The sequence below is a fragment of the Canis lupus genome, chromosome 27, assembly GCF_048164855.1.
Source record: "Canis lupus baileyi chromosome 27, mCanLup2.hap1, whole genome shotgun sequence".
Classification (NCBI taxonomy): domain Eukaryota; kingdom Metazoa; phylum Chordata; class Mammalia; order Carnivora; family Canidae; genus Canis; species Canis lupus.
In genome coordinates, this window is record NC_132864.1 from 14613699 (window position 1) to 14631166 (window position 17468).

The window sequence follows — 17468 nt, forward strand, 5'->3', positions numbered from 1 at the left end:
GGCTGCCCATGATTTGTGCCTTTAGATCAACAACTAGATCCACTAGATCTAAAAGAGGAAAGGCTGTGTTTCAGTGTGGAAACAAACCTTTCTTAATTCAATAAATCAGTTTTTGAACATTAAGGTAGATGCATTTGCTCAGTGTTGGCTACTGGCTTGTTATTTTTAAGCTAGTAGCGAGTGATGTTCCTTTAACCAGAGTATGAATTCCTTTTCAAATATTTGAAAAAGACTAGATGTCCCTCACAGAAACAACATTTTATTCCCCTAAGGAAAATCAATTTGTAAGATTATTAAGCTTGGTGATTACTTTTTTTAGCCTTCACTATCCTTGATACTCTTCTCTTAATTTTAAAAATTGTTAATGACAGATACTCCAAGGAATGCTTATAATTCTGATTTGATTATTACTTGCCATCTTTAGTCCACACAGAAAGTATATGTGGATTAGACGCTAGGCAGCTCCAAAATTACTTTATTAACTGAAGCAGAACATCATTATTACTTCAAGAAAAGCAAGCTGGAAAAAAAAAAAAGCAAACCCTAAAAGTACAGAGTTATTTATAGTTTTTATGTAACATTGGACATTTAGTAATGCATCTTTATGGGTTTTATACAGTGACTTTCCACTCATTTTGTGATTTGATTGGAACATGAAAAAGGTTTGACTAACTCTGACAGTTTTTGACAACTGGCACTTACAGAAGAGCCTATTACATTTTTCCTTCAGGATTGATACTCTAGCTGGCTAATTGATGAGAGTACTTAATTGTTTTGGAAAATAATCTGTCTTCCACATGATGGCCCAAATAAAGAAGAAAAATGTAGCCTGTGAAATCTGCTTTTGCGTTCATGGATTTGCTTCTCCTAGGACATGGTGTTGCCAACTATTGCATGGGACTGACTGTATAAACTGTAAATTTCAAAAGGCCACTGCTTATCTTCCTTTCTATATTAGCTCAGGAAATAATCCGACTTTAAAGGTTTTCCTTTAAGAACAATCTTATAATAGGATAATGTCTTTTCTGTTATAAGTCTATTAACAAATCCAAGATTCTGTATTTTTCCGGTCCAGAGAGTGTACCAGAAAAATGTTAGTTAGAACATTGTTTAAAGGCTTGTGGAGGGATCCCTGGGTGGCGCAGCGGTTTGGCGCCTGCCTTTGGCCCAGGGCGCGATCCTGGGAGATCCGGGATCGAATCCCACATCAGGCTCCCGGTGCATGGAGCCTGCTTCTCTCTCTGCCTCTCTCTCTCTTTCTCTCTCTCTCTCTCTCTGTAACTATCATAAATGAATAAAAAATTAAAAAAAAAATAAAGGCTTGTGGAAATCAAACCAGATCTCAGGAAGTTACAGAACACTTAACCTTCTTTAGATTAATACTTTTTATCATTTTGCTTAATTTCAATGGGCAGCAATAATAAAATATGCCATTTCATTAAACTATATCAAATCCAAATGTATCACTCTGCCTTATTTATATAATATATATAAATTTTCTGGAAAATTTTAAGCTCTGTGCATTTTTCAAGTTTGATTATTTCTTAACTTTTAAGCTAACATGATAAGAGCACCTTTTGGTAATTGGAGTACAATGAATATATTGCTTAAACTAAAAATGTGTAAATATAGTGAATTCTTCTGAATTGAATTTGAAAATATGCACAAATGAATAACTTGACAAAGCTGCCTTTACAAAGGCAAAATCCAATTTGTATTGAAAAATGACTTCCTATGGAGATGTGTGTCTTATAGAAATCTCCTTGTCATACACAGGCATTTATCCTACATTAGTGACTAATGAATATGAATCAAAGGTTTGTTTCTACAAACGATTCTAGGCACTTACATCATTCCTCTTGTTTGGCATGAAGGAGTGTTTAGCCCTAGAGAGTGGGTAAGTAAGCAACCTGATGATTAACTTCCATTAAACTTAGTTATTTCAATAACTTATCCATTGTTGTAGTGAAAGTAAGATCTAGATTGTATATATAATAAATCCTTTTTTAAACAATCTGTGGCAGCCAGGAGATTTTTTTTTAAGTTGCACTTTTATTAAATATAAAATTGCTTCTCTATCCAGAAGGAGCTACTGGCTCAGCTCCTTTTCCCTTTCCTTTTAATGAGAACAGTTTAATTAGAGCTGTTTAGTATATGGCAGCCCGGCATGAGGTGAGCATTTTGTCCAGGACGGATAGAGACCATCCAAAGTTATCTGTATATTTTTGATCTTTGACTCTCCCATCTTAAGACAATACAAAAAAGAGAAAGTTGGCTGTAACAGTCATTCAGTCCCATCCCATCCTTGCAAAAGAAATAAAAAACTAAAACACAGAATCCAAGCAAGTATTTTTTAAAAGACTTGGACAAACATATGCTTTCTGCTCCCATGCTCCCTCTTTTGGCAAAGTGGAAGTACTTTCTCTGCAAACAGTTAATTTCACAATTTCCTCTCTAGGATTACTGAGAGACTTTGAGTCACCAAACTCGGTTTACTGCTATGGAAATTCACTCTTCAGACAGAACACAGGAGGAAATTAAAGATTTCTGTTTTTCAGTGAAAGTATTGGTTTCCACCTCAGTTCAGAGTGTAGCAGCAAGTTCCTGGCAGGGCTGCTGCTTAGTACTGCACGTGGTAACCTGGTAAATAGCCATAGAATTTTGGAGCTTGCAAGGAACCTCAGGATGATTTGTGTAGTCATTTATTAAATTGGGACCTTTGAGAGCTCTCTTTCATCCTCTCAACAGTGCAGAAATCAGTACTGCACCGCTTATAGCAAATCACTTTCCAGCCTCAGTGGAGTAACCGCAATGCGGCTCACTCCTCACGAGGGAGCCTGTTTCATTGTTAAAGAGCACTGATTAGTTTCTGGGTTCTAAAAATGAATCAAACTTACAGAGAGAGGAAAAAAATTTAAATATCATTTAGGCAAAGCAAGATTGAACCAATTTTACTCTGTGAAGCTTTGTAACTATAATCATTATTGAGCACTTAATATGGACCAGATACTGTCCTAAGTGCTTTCTGGGTCTGAACTAATGTAACTCTCACAATAACCCTAGGAGGTACATACTATTATATCCATTCAATAGATGAGGAAACAGGCACAGATAGGCTTTCACAGTATTACACAGCTAATCACTGTGGGCAGAGCCAGGACTGGAAACCTATGCTCTTCACTCCTCTGCTCTATGAACTACAGCGTGACCCCTGTATATACTGGTTGAATATGTGCAGGCAGCTTGATGTCCATTTAAAGAACTATAATTGTGTGAAATTATGATTCTTTTTTAAAAATCTGTTCACTTAATGTACCTAAGAAAAAACTTTAGTAAATGAGTGAAAATAAACTACCATCCAGATTTGGGAATTATGCTAAAAATGAATGTCAAGTAAATGCATAAAAGAAAGGAGTAATAGTTTTAGATATAGAACAAATGGAAGCTTTATAGGTTGTAATTTAAATCTCCATAAAAGTGTTAAAATCATATATGTCTTGTTGCTGACATATAGATAGATTCCAGTTTTTTATTTTATGAATAATGCTGCAATGGAACTTAAAAATTGAATACAATACTTAATTTGAAATACAATATTAAGCAAAACCACTAAATTTATTTGATTTGGTCGAATCCAGAATCCACTGAATTGTGAGCTGTTGTTTTTTTTAAGATTTTATTTATTCATTTGAGAGAGAGAGCATGAGCAGAGGTCAGAGTGAGAAAGAGGAACAGGCTCCCCACTGAGCAGGGAGCCCCACATGGGGCTCCATCCCAGGACCCTGGGATCATGACCTGAGCCAAAGGCAGATAGATGCTTAACTGACTGAGCCATGCCGGCGCCCCCATTGAATTGTTTTATAGACATTTCTTGCCTTCCTCAGTGAAAATGCCAAGGCTAAACCAAAGAAGTTAGCAAGATTTTACTTGATTAATTGAAGAATGAAATTGCAAATTCATTTATTTATTTATTTGCAAATATTTATTATCTTCTGTGTGCCTGACATTGTGCTCAGTGCTAAAATCTAACGTGAATGTGACCTGTTTTGACTTTCAAAGAGCTCACTGTCTAGAAGACTCTACTTTTATGTAGCAAAAATTAAAGATCTTTTATGTTTAAAAAAAAACAAGGAGCTCAGAGGAAGAAGCAACTAAATCTGACATGGGGGACTGAGGAAAGACTATTAATGGAAGAGGTAGGACTTCAGCTGGGTTTGTAAGAATGAGTTAAGATTTTGATAGTCATGGGAGAGGAGAAAGACATAAAGGTGTCTGAGAACATGGCATGCTCAGGAAATGACAAGAAATCTAGTATGGCTCAGAAAGTAACCCAGGTGCATGAGGGAGAGGAAGGAACTTCTATCATGTGCCAAGCTCTGTAATTTGTTGTGCTAGGTACTCAGCTAGACTCTCTGAAAAGGTACAATAAGTGTATAAGACATGGCCCCATCATTAACAGGACTAACAATACATTGAACGGCAGCAAACATATTAGAACCCAATAATCAAGTGCTAAATTCTGTGGTGCTATCAAAGTTCAATCACAACAGAGACCTAAAGAGGACTAAAGGGTCAAAGTGGAGTCCTAGGAAGTCTCATTCAAGAAGGAAGAATGATGGGGGCCTGAAAAGATGAGGATTTGGACAGGTGAATGGAAGAGCGTGAGAGGAACGCAGATGGATGAAACCAGCAGGTGCTCATTGGCCCTTTCCTGCATCCAACTCCGTATCAAGCACATCAAGCAGGAAAAGGCATAGCCTCCCCTTTCAGGAACTTGAAGTCTAGTTATCAAGATGAGAAATGTAACCAACAACTGAAGCAGTTTTTAGCACTGGATCATCCAGTAGGCAAACTGAGACACACTGAATTTTCTGAAAGTGTTTAATATTTCAGAGATCAAAAAAAATATTTCAGAGATCAAAGAAGTTTTCTTTAGAAAAATAATAACTGGAGCACCTGGGTGGCTCATTCAGCTGAAGTGTCTGCCTTCAGCTCAGGTCATGATCCCAGGGTCCTGGGATCGAGTCCTACATCAGGCTCCCTGTTTAGTGAGGAGTCTGCTTTTTGCCCTCCCTGTGCCTTCACTCCCCCTGCTTGTGCTTTCTCAATCTCTCCCAAAGAAATAAAAATCTTTGGGGGGGGGGGGGAAATAAAAATCTGAACTATTAGACTTCCTTACACTTGTCTCAGGGTTTAGGATCTCTAAAAGTTTCAATGCAGCTTTCTGGAATAGGATTAGGAGTTAACAGACCTAAGGGCAAAAGGAGAAAACACTTTGGGCTGGAACAGTTCGGGCAGGCTGGAGAAGGAGCTGCAGGTACAAGTTAAAATCCTTCTGGACACAAGGGCAGAATGTGGCTCAGGGAGGAAGCAAGAATTCCGTGAGGAAGAGGAAGTGAGAAAGGAATGCCCCTCGAGTGCTAGCCAGGCAATACTAGAGGGAACTGGGACTAATTTGGAGATGGAAACCAAATTGTTGAAGGTTTTGAGGTGGTGCAATTGGGAGTCATGTCCTTATGGTGTATGATAATCAGGAGTTGTTAATATCCCTGCTTCTCCTTGGACACTTGATGAAATGAGAGACTTGCTACATTGTAGAGAATGACAAACTGATCACTGCCCCCAGGAGACTGCTATCATGGACTAAGTTTGGTTTTTTTTTCATGACAGAGGAGAGGCAATAAGCCAGTTACTTATTTCTTTGCATTTAGGGGGATTTTTTTTACACTAATGCAGAAAATCGGCCTTTTATTCTTTGATTCAGGTTACAACACTGTGCCCTCTCTACCATCACTCTTTTGTTCCATGTAACATTTTCAGAGGTGTGAAAAAAAATTGATAATTCCAAGGAATCAGGCTTAGAAACAGTATATTTAAGAGTTATACGTCTGTTGAGAGGCATTTTTATAAGTTTACATGATTTTCTCTATATTAAAAAATGTGAGAAAGAATTCAGAGCTGATGTAGAACTGTGCTTGATTTCTTTTTCTTGAGAGTAGGAAAAAGAACTCCTTTTTGTTGTAGTTAATTGCCAAGTCACCAAGGAAAGCCTCCACGCTTGACGAGACCCACTTGCTAGTGACTTGGCAATGTCAAACAAATGTTCAACTTTTATTCTGACACTTCTTGAAGAATTTGATTGAAACTATATATGTCCAGATAACACTCAGCAAAGTGCCCTTCTTGCATTTGTTTCAAGATATATTTGGAAACAAGAGAGATGACCTTGGATGCAGCTGCTTTTCCAATGTAGGACTTCTCTCTGGGTCTACTGAATATTTCCCAACATTGAAAATTCAAAGGATGGAAAAACATTTTAGTTACTATATGCCATAAGTCCTATGATGGAGGATCCCCGCCCCCTCCAGCGATATGTTCTGCCTCTAAAAGAATGATATATTTAGACCACAAACTCTATGTTAGCTTTCTAACCATCTATTTCAAAGTACATTTAGAAACACATTTGCTTTTCATCAGAGCGCCTTTTTGTAATCTAAATTGAGCTGTCCTTGCTTTTTAAAATATTTTAGCATTTGAGAAATAAAAAATAACAAGCGGTTAACCTTTCACCTTTGCTTTCTGGCATTCAGAATTTGTTCTGAAGCCAGGTTTCATTGTGGCTTGATGTAAGATCTAAAAGAAGACTGGGGAGGCTCTGACATCCCCGGCTAAGGTTATTGCCACCTGTCCAGATGACAATACAAGTCCTGCTAGCCTAACCTCAAGCCTGAAAGCCAAGGTTAGCTTCCAGTTGAATCTACATTTAGCCCATGAAGATGGATGGTTTTAACTGTCATTACAGTGACGTTCTTTCAGTTACCATTATGCATATTTTGGAGGTTTAAGCAGTTCCATTTTTAATTTGTCATCACAGTCACAGGACAAGACTTAGGTAACCTGTTTGATGAAGTGACTTTACTTAAGCAAATAAATAAGAATTAGAGTCTGATCATTGTCCTTCATGGTATATTACCAGAGATAGTAACATTTTCTATTTTCATAGAATATCCTAAGATGTTATAGTCAGAGCATTTACAGAGATGATTGCATTGTTAGCAACAGTACATGAATTCCCAGTAAAATGTGTTAGGCATGTGCACATGCACACATGCACCTGCAGACTAGAAAAATACTGTATTATAATACTTGAAAGCATAGCTTATTCTCAAGGATTCCTTATTGCTTGATTTGGAATCAGATTAATTACATCAACCATTAGCCATAAGATGAGTGATTTTGAATAGTCAACAGATTATAAAAACTATCACCACTAAAATTCTTTTAAAGATGATCCATCCCATCAGATAATAGTCTGATCTCAAATTTTTAATTGTTATAAATTATTGCCCCAGCCTTGCTTTGCAATTTCCAAGTTCAAAAACTGGTGACTTTTATTTTTAATCTGACATTTACCCATTTATAAGAACGGATTTTCCATGGGCATAGCTATCTTGTGTACATTTCCATTATTTTACTCACGTTGAACTAGAGTAATTGCTGCAGTCACGGCACAGCCCTAATTAAGGAAACAAGAGTTAATAGTAGCCAAACTAATAGATTTTATAAGATAAGCAGTAAAGTTTGCTCCTACTGGTGCCAAAGACAACTCCCAGCTGCACAACTTTTGAGCTGTGCTGTATAATGATATGAAAAAGGAAAATAAGATGATACCTACAAAATGTTTCCAAGATCTATAGTGCTCAAGGAAGATTTTAATGAGAGAAAAGTCTCAGAGAAAAAGTAGTTTTATTTTAAGTAATACAGAGATTAAATGTGAGTTTTGCTGAATGTTTTCATAAAACATTATCTTCCAAATGTATGTTTTCTCATTCCCTTTTTATAAAAACATATACAAAACTTTGAGCCAAAAAGAATATTCCTGCGTGGTTTGTGCTGATTACGTTTGTCAGGACTGTCAGGAACCCTTTTCCCTCTATCCAGCTCTCCTTATATTCTCAGATACTCTTAACCAAATCAGGGCATTATTGATGTTCAGTTAGTTAAGTATTCATTGCTTGGGAATTAGTATCTCGCTGTCAACTTTCCTAGGACAGTAGAGATTTCTAGCAACTACAAAGTGAATGCATTTCTCTAAACCCTTTTTATCTGTGTCTTCCATAGATGGAATTCATATCCAGCTGCCTGCAGATTTATATAGATTCTGGTTTATCCAAATATTTGCAGTACCATCAAATCAAGAGTTTCTTTTGTTCTTATCATGCCCAAATATCTTACCTTGATCTTTTTGTTACAAAATCCAGATGTGTTTGTTTAATGAAGGCAGATCGAATATGTCCCTGGTTCAAACTCATTTTAGCATCATTTGTTTTTTCTGTCCATGATCCTCTCCAACTTTTTTTGTTCTCATATTTTTTTCTCCTTGTTTATGTATCATTCCATTACTATTTAAACTTTCTCTCATTATATCTCACATATTTTCTTGCCACTAATAAGTTCACTTTTGGAGCATCTTCCAATTTTTTTTTATTGAGGCAAATTTGATATATAACATTATATGAGTTTCAGGTGTACAACTTATAATTAATCATCTGTGTACACTGATGATGGTACAACTCTGTGATGATGCTACAGCTCTGTGAATATATTAGGAAACACTGAATGTGTGAATGCACTAAAAACCACTTTAAATTGGTGAATTGTGGGATCCATGGTTGGCTCAGAGGTTTATTTTTTTTTAATTTTTATTTATTTATGATAGTCACAGAGAGAGAAAGAGAGAGAGGCAGAGACATAGGCAGAGGGAGAAGCAGGCTCCATGCACCGGGAGCCCGATGTGGGATTCGATCCCGGGTCTCCAGGATCGCGCCCTGGGCCAAAGGCAGGCGCCAAACCGCTGCGCCACCCAGGGATCCCGGCTCAGAAGTTTAGCACCTGCCTTTGGCCCAGGGCATGATCCTGGGTCCTGGGATCGAGTCCTGCATCGGCTTCCTGCATGGAGCCTGCTTCTCCCTCTGCCTGTGTCTCTGCCTCTGTGTGTGTGTGTGTGTGTGTGTGTGTGTGTGTGTGTGTGTGTGTCATGAATAAATGAAATCTTTAAAAAATTGGTGAATTGTGGGGTATGTGAATTATGCCCCAATAAAACTGCTAAAAATAAAAATATAGGGCAGCTCAGATGGCCCAGGACATGATCCTGGGGACCCAGGATCGAGTCCCATGTGGGGTTCCCTGCACGGAGCCTATTTCTCCCTCTGCCTGTGTCTCTGCCTCTCTGTGTGTGTGTGTGTGTCTCATGAATAAATAAGTAAAATCTTTTTAAATAAAAATATAAAAATATAGTAACAAGTCAAATAATATCAAACAATATTAGTTTAAAAAAACAAAAAGCCCTCAACAACCTCAGTCTTCCTACTTCTCTGAGGCATTTCCAAAGTTAGCTTCTGGAATATTCCTCCAGATGTTTTCATTATATACATAAGTGCTTGTGTGTATTTACAGCCTTTTAAAATGGTACACAAAGGAGGTTATATTCACTGTTCTGCAACTTGCTTACTGCACTGAAGTCTTTGCACTCTTATGCAAGTATATCTGTCAGAGGAAAAAGAAACCATGGAAGTAGCATTATTATATTCAGAGGTATGTGCATTTAAAATTTTCATAGATAGATATTGCCAAATTACTGTTCAAAAAGCTGGTAATAATTTGCAATCCCATCAGTTGTGTATGACAGAGCCTAGTTTGCCATTCCTTTGCCTAAGCTAGGTGTACTAGCTTCATAACATCTTTGTCAGTATGATAGGTCTAATGAATTATTTTATTTTGTATTTTTGAAATTATGAATGAGATTGAGTTTTTATGGCTTATTTTTGATTGATTATGTGATATTTTTTCTTTTCTTTTTTTTAATTTTTATTTATTTATGATAGTCACACAGAGAGAGAGAGAGAGAGAGAGAGGCAGAGACACAGGCAGAGAGAGAGAAGCAGGCTCCATGCACCGGGAGGCTGACGTGGGATTCGATTCCGGGTCTCCAGGATCGCGCCCTGGGCCAAAGGCAGGCGCTAAACTGCTGCGCCACCCAGGGATCCCTATGTGATATTTTTTCTAATTGAAAAGTCCATAATTTTAATTGTAGAAATTTTGAATAATTAAAATCACATAATCTCACCACCCAGAGATTAGCACCATTTACAATTTTACTTTTGATCTTTCTATGAAATTTATTTTGTGTTTTTTTTAAGATTTTATTTATTTATTCATGAGAGACACACAGAGAGAGAGAGAGAGAGGCAGAGACACAGGCAGAGGGAGAAGCAGGCTCCATGTGGGGAGCCCGACATGGGACTCGATCCCGGGACTCCAGGATCACGCCCTGGGCTTAAGGCAGTGCTAAACCGCTGAGCCACCTGGGCTGCCCCTATCTTGTGTTTTGTTTTGTTAGCAAATAATGAGCGTTGGTGGTAGAGGAGCTTATTTTTATATTTAAAATACGAAGCTTACAAAAGGAGGTTATAATTCTGCTACTCAGAATATTGCTTTGAGCTCTTTTAATCAAGGTGCTATATAAATATTCAGTGGACTGAGCTCCCCTGTACCAAGCTTTTGGGATCAGCTAGTGGAAAAATCATTAGCATTCTTTCCTTGACACTGTACTGTCACTACTAGGGCTCAAACTGGATGAGATTTCCTGGGAGCCAACAGGTCTCTCAGTAAAGTAGTTGGACCTCTACAATCCTTTAATGGCATGGAATATAGAAGAATCCTGTACCTTAAAAAACAAACACACATTTTATAATACATGTTTATGTATGTGCCCACATTTATAGTCACTATTCTCTCTCATTTTCACACAAAAGGATATGAGATTAGTGAGCCAAGATAGGAGCATGCAGAAAGAATGCTGGAAATCTAGGGAACAGTAAAATGATTAGCGTACAGGGTCAGCCATTCAAAGACACAAGTCCTGTATGGTAATCCTATGTTTCCTTACCTGGTTCTTCTTTGGACTGGAAGAGCATGGAGTGCAGGGTAGATTCTGTTCACAGACCAAGGCAACTTTGATCAGTGAAGATTGAATGAATGGAAGTGAAGGAATGTGACCTTGACTAAATCACTTAATTGCTTTGGACTTCAGTTTCTGTCTCGGAGCATATGACTCCTGATCTCAGGATCATGAGTTTGAACCCCACATTGGGTGTAGAGATTACTTAAAAAACACAAACTTTGGAACACCTGGGTGGCTCAGCGGTTGAGCATCTGCCTTCAGCTCAGGGCGTGATCCCACAGTCCCGGGATCGAGTCCCACATCCGGCTTCCTGCATGGAGCCTGCTTCTCCCTCTGCCTCTGTCTCTGCCTCTCTCTCTGTCTCTCATGAGTAAATAAATAAAATCTTAAAAAAAAAAAAAAGGCACAGAGAAAACTCCTGTTTTCTTCTAAGAGCCTTTAGTAGCTCTTATATTTAAGCCTATAATTCATTTTTGATGTATGGAAGAGATCCAACCTCAGTATTCTGCATGGGTGCGCCTATTTGTCCCAGCACAATTTGTTGAAAGACCCTTCATTCCCTACCCCGCCCCTCATTGAATTGTCTTAGCACCCTTGATGAAAATCAATTAACCATAATTGTGACAGTTTATTTCTGTATTTTCAATTCTATTCCATGGATCTGTCTAGATATATCCTTATGCCAGTACCACGCTGTCTTGATTACTTTGACTTATGGGGGTGAGTTTTCAAATCAAGAACTTTGAGTCTTCTAACTTTCTTCTTCCTTTTAAAGGATAAAATAATGTATGTATAATTCTTTGAAGCTGTCAGAGGAAGTATGTGTGATGACTGTTTAAAAGCAGAGATGATAACTCAGGAAGGCACATGGTATAGGTTTAGAATAGTTAGTAGCTATTCTCAGAGTTGACCTATTGTACATGATTGTAAATGAACGCCTGTCCTTTATGGCTTATCTTGTATCAAACTGTCAGAGGCAGTTCCAAGCAATGATTACATTTAGGAGTTAATATAAAGAAAAAATCCTGTGGAAGATTGTGATTTACTCAAGATAGATTCTGTGGCCTTTTAAGTTTGTTCAAAGAAGTTAGTGTGTTGTAAAACCAGTTAAAATAAGAATAAACTTGGAAATATAAAATAGCATCAGCTCATAGCCCTTAGTGAAGATAACTAATGACCCTGGCCCTAAAATTCCAATTTATTTAGAAATAAGTTTTAATAAAAACTTTATATAAATAGAAATATTTCTCAGTCCAGTCCTCTTTAATGAAATGCCATAAAAATAAAAGACTAGAACATAAACTTTCCTTTTTTATATATTTGTAACCAAAAGCATTGCATAATCAGGGAGGAACCAGGAAGTAAAAATAATCACAATTATAGTAAAATTAAACGAAGTGATCTGTTTTCATTACTCTAGCAGAAGTAGAAAGTAAAGATAAACACGGCCAGCAAGTTCCTTTATCAAATTCGAAAATTCTTTCCTTGTCAGTCATTCTTTAATAGCAGAATAAAAATGAACTTTTTATTACGGTTTTTAACTCAACAGTCTCTTTTAAAAAGTTTTTAGGGACACTTGAGTGGCTCAGTGGTTGAGCATCTGCCTTGGGCTCCGGGATCGAGTCCCACATTAGGCTCCCTATGGAGAGCCTGCTTCTCCCTCTGCCTATGTCTCTGCCCCCCTCTCTCTCTGTCTCTCATGAATAAATAAATAAAATCTTTTTTAAAAATATTTTTAATTGTGATAAAAACACATAACTTAAAATCTACCATATTAACCATCTTTAAGTGTTCCATAGTGTTAAGTATATTCACACTAATGTGCAGTAGACCTCCATAATGTTTTCATGTTGCAAAACTGAAACTCTATATCCATTAAACAACTCTCCATCCCCTTTCCCCTGGCAACCACCATTCCACTGTCTGTTTTTGAGTTTGACTATTCTAGGTTCCTCATATAAGTGGAATCATAGAGTATTTATCTTTTTGTGACTGGTTTATTTCACTGATCACGATGTCCTCATCCACACTGTAGCATGTGACAGGATTTCCTTCAAGACTGAACACTGTCCTTTTAAATATCATTTTTATGGTACAGTCTATTCTATCTTTAAACATCATTGCAGGGCAGCCCGGGTGGCTCAGCGGTTTAGCGCCGCCTTCAGCCCAGGGTGTGATCCTGGAGACCCGGAATCGAGTCCCACATCGGGCTCCCTGCATGGAGCGTGCTTCTCCCTCTGCCTGTGTCTGTGCCTCTCTCTCTCTCTCTCTCTCTTTCATGAGTAAATAAATAAAATATTTTTAAAAAATCATTGCATTGTCTGTTTTAATGTTCCAGAGCATGACCAAATGCAGAATGATGAGAAGCAAGGCAATATACACATCTGACCTTCCAAATTTTCCTGTCAAGAAATCGGAGGAAGTTATATAGTGATTATACACTGTAGGATTTCCTCAGAATGAGAAAAACTATTTGATGCTAAATTAGCAGTCAAGACTCTAAAGACCTTTTTGCAAGCCCTTTGTATTGAATGTTTTTAGTTGTTTTGTTTTTTCTAGAAATGCACTAGACCTATTACAACTTTTTTTAAAGCACCTCTTAATCTATCTCTGCTGCTGGATTACTTTTTTCCTTCAAGCCTGCAGACATTCTCTCCAGCTTCTTCAGATTGAGTTTGCTGTGTTCCTGTTTGTGAATAACCCTTCTCTCCTATTCTGTCATAGCGACATTCTCACGTTCCACAGTTTGTTAAGAGAATGCAATCGCCAACAGTAGATACTGTTAGGTCACAGAACCCAATGGGAGAAAGATTTTATTAAAAAGAAGCAGAGCTCATTCATTTTCAGTCTTCCTACCTTAGTATTTTAACAGCTTTGTTGAGCTATAATTTACATACCATACAATTCATGATTTAAAAATCCAATGATTTTTAGTATATTCACATTCACTTTGAGAACATTTTATGACCCCCAAAGGAAAGCCTGTACCCATTAGCAGTCACTCCCCACTTCCCCAGCAGTCCCCAGCAACCACTAATATACTCTATAGATTTGCCTATTCTGAAATTTCATATAAATGGAACCATTTAAATTTAAATTAAATTTCATTAAATTTCATATAAATGGAATGTACAACATGTGGTCTGGCTTTTTAGCATGATGTTTTCAAGGTCATCCATGTTATAGAATGTATCATTACTTTATCCCCCTTTTTTTAATTGTGGAAAAATACATATAAAATTTACCATCTTTATCATTTTACGTGTACATTTCAGTATTTTAAGTACAGTATCGTTGAACAACTAATCTCCAGAACTCTCTTCATCTTGTAAAACTAAACTCTGTTCCCATTAAACAAGAGTTTCCCATTCTCCCTTTTTCTCAGCTTCTGGCAACCATGATTCTACTTTGTCTCTGTGAATTTGACTACTCCAGGTACCTCATGTACATGGAATTATACAATATTTGTACTTCTATGACTGGTTTGTTTCATTTGGCATGATACCCTCAAGAACCTTGTCATTCATTTTGTAGCATGTGTCAGAACTTACTTCATGCTTCATTCCTTTTTATTACTGAATAATACTCCATTGTACAGATACACTACTTTTTGCTTATCCATTCATTAGTTGATGGGCATTTGGGTTATTTCTACTTTTTGGTTCTTATGAACAATATTCTTGTAAACATTCATATACAAGCTTTTGTATAAACATGTTTTCAGCTCTCTTGGGCATGTACTTTGGAGTAGAACTGCTGAGTCACATGACAACTCTATGTTTAACTTTTTGTGGAACTGAGCAACTTTTTCAAAACTGCATCATTTTATACCAGAAAAGCATGGAGGTTCCAATTTCTCCACATCCTCATCAAGGATGCTGGAGAAGAGGATGTTGTTATTGCTCATCTTTTTATTATAGTCAACCCAGTAAGTGTGAAGTATTATCTTATTGCGGTTTTGTTGGCATTTCTCTGGTGGCTAATTTTCCTGTGTTTATTGGCCATATCTTCTTTGGATAAATGTTTATTCAGATCCTTTGTCCATTTTTAAAATTGGGTTGTCTTGTTATTGTTGAGTTGCAAGAGTCATTTGTGTATTCTGATTACAAGTCCCTTGTCAGATATATGACTTACAAATATTTTCTCCTATTTTGTAAGTTGCCTTTTTTCACTTTCTTGATGGTGTCCTTTGAAGGACTTGTCTTAATTTCAATGAAATCCAATTATCTATTTCTTCTTTTGACATTTGTATTTTTGGTGTTAAATCTAAGAAGGTTTTGCCTCACCAAAAGGCACAAAGATTGGAGTGTGTGACTGGCCCAGTTGGCAGAGCATGTGACTCTTTTTTTTTAGCATGTGACTCTTGATCTTGGTGTTGTAAATCCAAGCCCCACACTGGGTGTAGAGATTACTTAAAAAACGCAAATAAACTTTTTTTAAAAGGCACAGAGATTTACACCTGTTTTGTTCTAAGAGCCTTTAGTAGTTTCAGCTTTTATATTTAGGCCTATGATTCATTTTTGGTTAATTGTTATATATGATGTAAGGAACAGATCCAGCCTCAGTATTCTGCATGTGTGCACCCATTTGTCCCAGCACAATTTGATGGAAGACCCTTCATTCCCTACGCCACCCCTCATTGAATTGTCTTAGCACCCTTGATGAAAATCAATTAACCATAATTGTGACAGTTTATTTCTGTATTTTCAATTCTATTCCATGGATCTATCTAGATATATCCTTATGCCAGTACCACATGGTTTTGATTACTTTGACTTATAGGGTGAGTTTTGAAATCAAGAACTTTGAGTCTTCTAACTTTGTTCGTCTTTTTCAGGATTGTTTCAGCCATTCTGAAAAGATGACTTTCAGATTTTTGTCATGTACTGGGTTAGGAAAGATAAGAGAGAAGGAGATTTAGGTTTAGGTGGGTCAAATGAAAAATTCTGCTTTGTCTAGATGAAGTTTGTGGTGCCTGTTGGACACACAAGAGGAGCTGTATGTACAGTGGGATCTACATGTAGGAACTACATGTGTTCCAAGGATTGGTCAGAGCTGGAGATAAAAAGAAATAAAGATGTGAGCATCAAGAGCATGTAGGGCTCATCACCCTTCCCATCTGTTTTTTCATCCCTCTATGCTCTCTTGGGTTCCCCCTAACAGTTCATCTCAAGTTATTTTCTTACAGCTTCCTAGGTGCTCCAGACCAGAGAGATTTCCCCATCTTGTCATCCTCTGGAAGGCTTACCATTTATGGAACTGCCTACATCAAGGTTGAAAACCTTCCCCCTCAACCTTTCAATTCTTCCTTTTCATGTAAATATTAAATATGCAATCATCCAGGGAAACCAGAAGGGATGAGTAGGTTTGGAGGAGGGGAACTTTGGAAACAGGCATTCATGAAGCTGGTTCAGATTTGGATGGGCCCAGAAATTATTGCTAGGTGGTAGGGACAGTGGAGCCTGAAACCAAAATGGAATGGAGAATGGAAAGTCACTATGGAGGGATGCCTGGGTGGCTCAGCGGTTGAACATCTGCCTTTGGCTCAGGACGTGATCCCAGGGTCCTGGGATCGAGTTCCGCATCGGGCTCTCTACATGGAGCCTACTTCTCCCTCTGCCTGTGTCTCTGCCTGTCTGTGTGTGTGTGTCTCTCACGAATAAATAAAATCTTAAAAAAAAAAAGTCACTATGGCACACAGGAGACTTTACTACTGCTACTCCACTGTAGTGATTTCCAGCTCTTCCAGCTCAAAAGGATTTGGGTTGGGGATCCCTGGGTGGCTCAGCGGTTTAGAGCCTGCCTTTGGCCCAGGGCATGATCCTGGAGTCCAGGGATTGAGTCCCACATCGGGCTCCCTGCATGGAGCCTGCTTCTCCCTCTGCCTGTCCCTCTCTCTGTCTCTAATAAATAAATAAATAAATCTTTAAAAAATTTTTTTGCAGAGCTTTGATGGTAGTGATAGTTGCCCAACAGTGCAAATGAACTTACACTTAAAAATAGTTAAAATGGTAGATTTTTATGTTGTGCATATATTACTACTATTAAAATGTCTTGCAGGGACACCTGGGTGGCTCATTGGTTGAGTGTCTCCCTTTGGCTCAGGTTGTGATTCTGGGATCCTGGGATTGAGTCCCACGTCGGGGTTCCCACAGGGAGCCTGCTTCTCCCTCTGGCTGTGTCTCTGCCTCTTTCCATGTGTCTCTCATGAATAAGTAAATAAATAAATCTTTTTAAAAAATAAAATTAAATAAATAAATAAATAAATAAATAAATAAATAAATAAATAAATAAATAAATAAATAAAATGTCTTGCAGATCTAGAAACCAGGTCCCAGAACCTGGAATGTTTCTATCTATCCCCTAAGATACCTCTTTTCTTTTCTTTTCTTTTAAGATTGTATTTATTCATGAGAGACAGAGAGAGAGAGACAGAAACACAGGCAGAGGGAAAAGCAGGCTCCATGCAGGGTGCCCAATGCGAGATTCAATCTGGGGTCCCCAG

The 17468-nt window shown here is 37.7% G+C and overlaps 1 protein-coding gene across 5 annotated transcripts in view; it reads left to right on the forward strand.

Annotated features, from left to right (window-relative positions):
* The window catches only part of IFT81 (intraflagellar transport 81), a 106928-nt gene that overhangs the window by 85541 nt on the left and 3919 nt on the right, over positions 1 to 17468 (forward strand). Inside the window, exon 20 of one of the 5 annotated variants that reach the window (XM_072802479.1) lies at positions 1777 to 1809. The exons of the other annotated variants lie outside the window; for them this stretch is intronic. Coding sequence (XP_072658580.1) covers positions 1777 to 1794 — 18 coding nt within the window. The 3' untranslated portion in view covers positions 1795 to 1809. Of the gene's footprint in view, positions 1 to 1776; positions 1810 to 17468 lie in introns of those variants that run through there. 5 annotated transcript variants of the gene reach the window in all.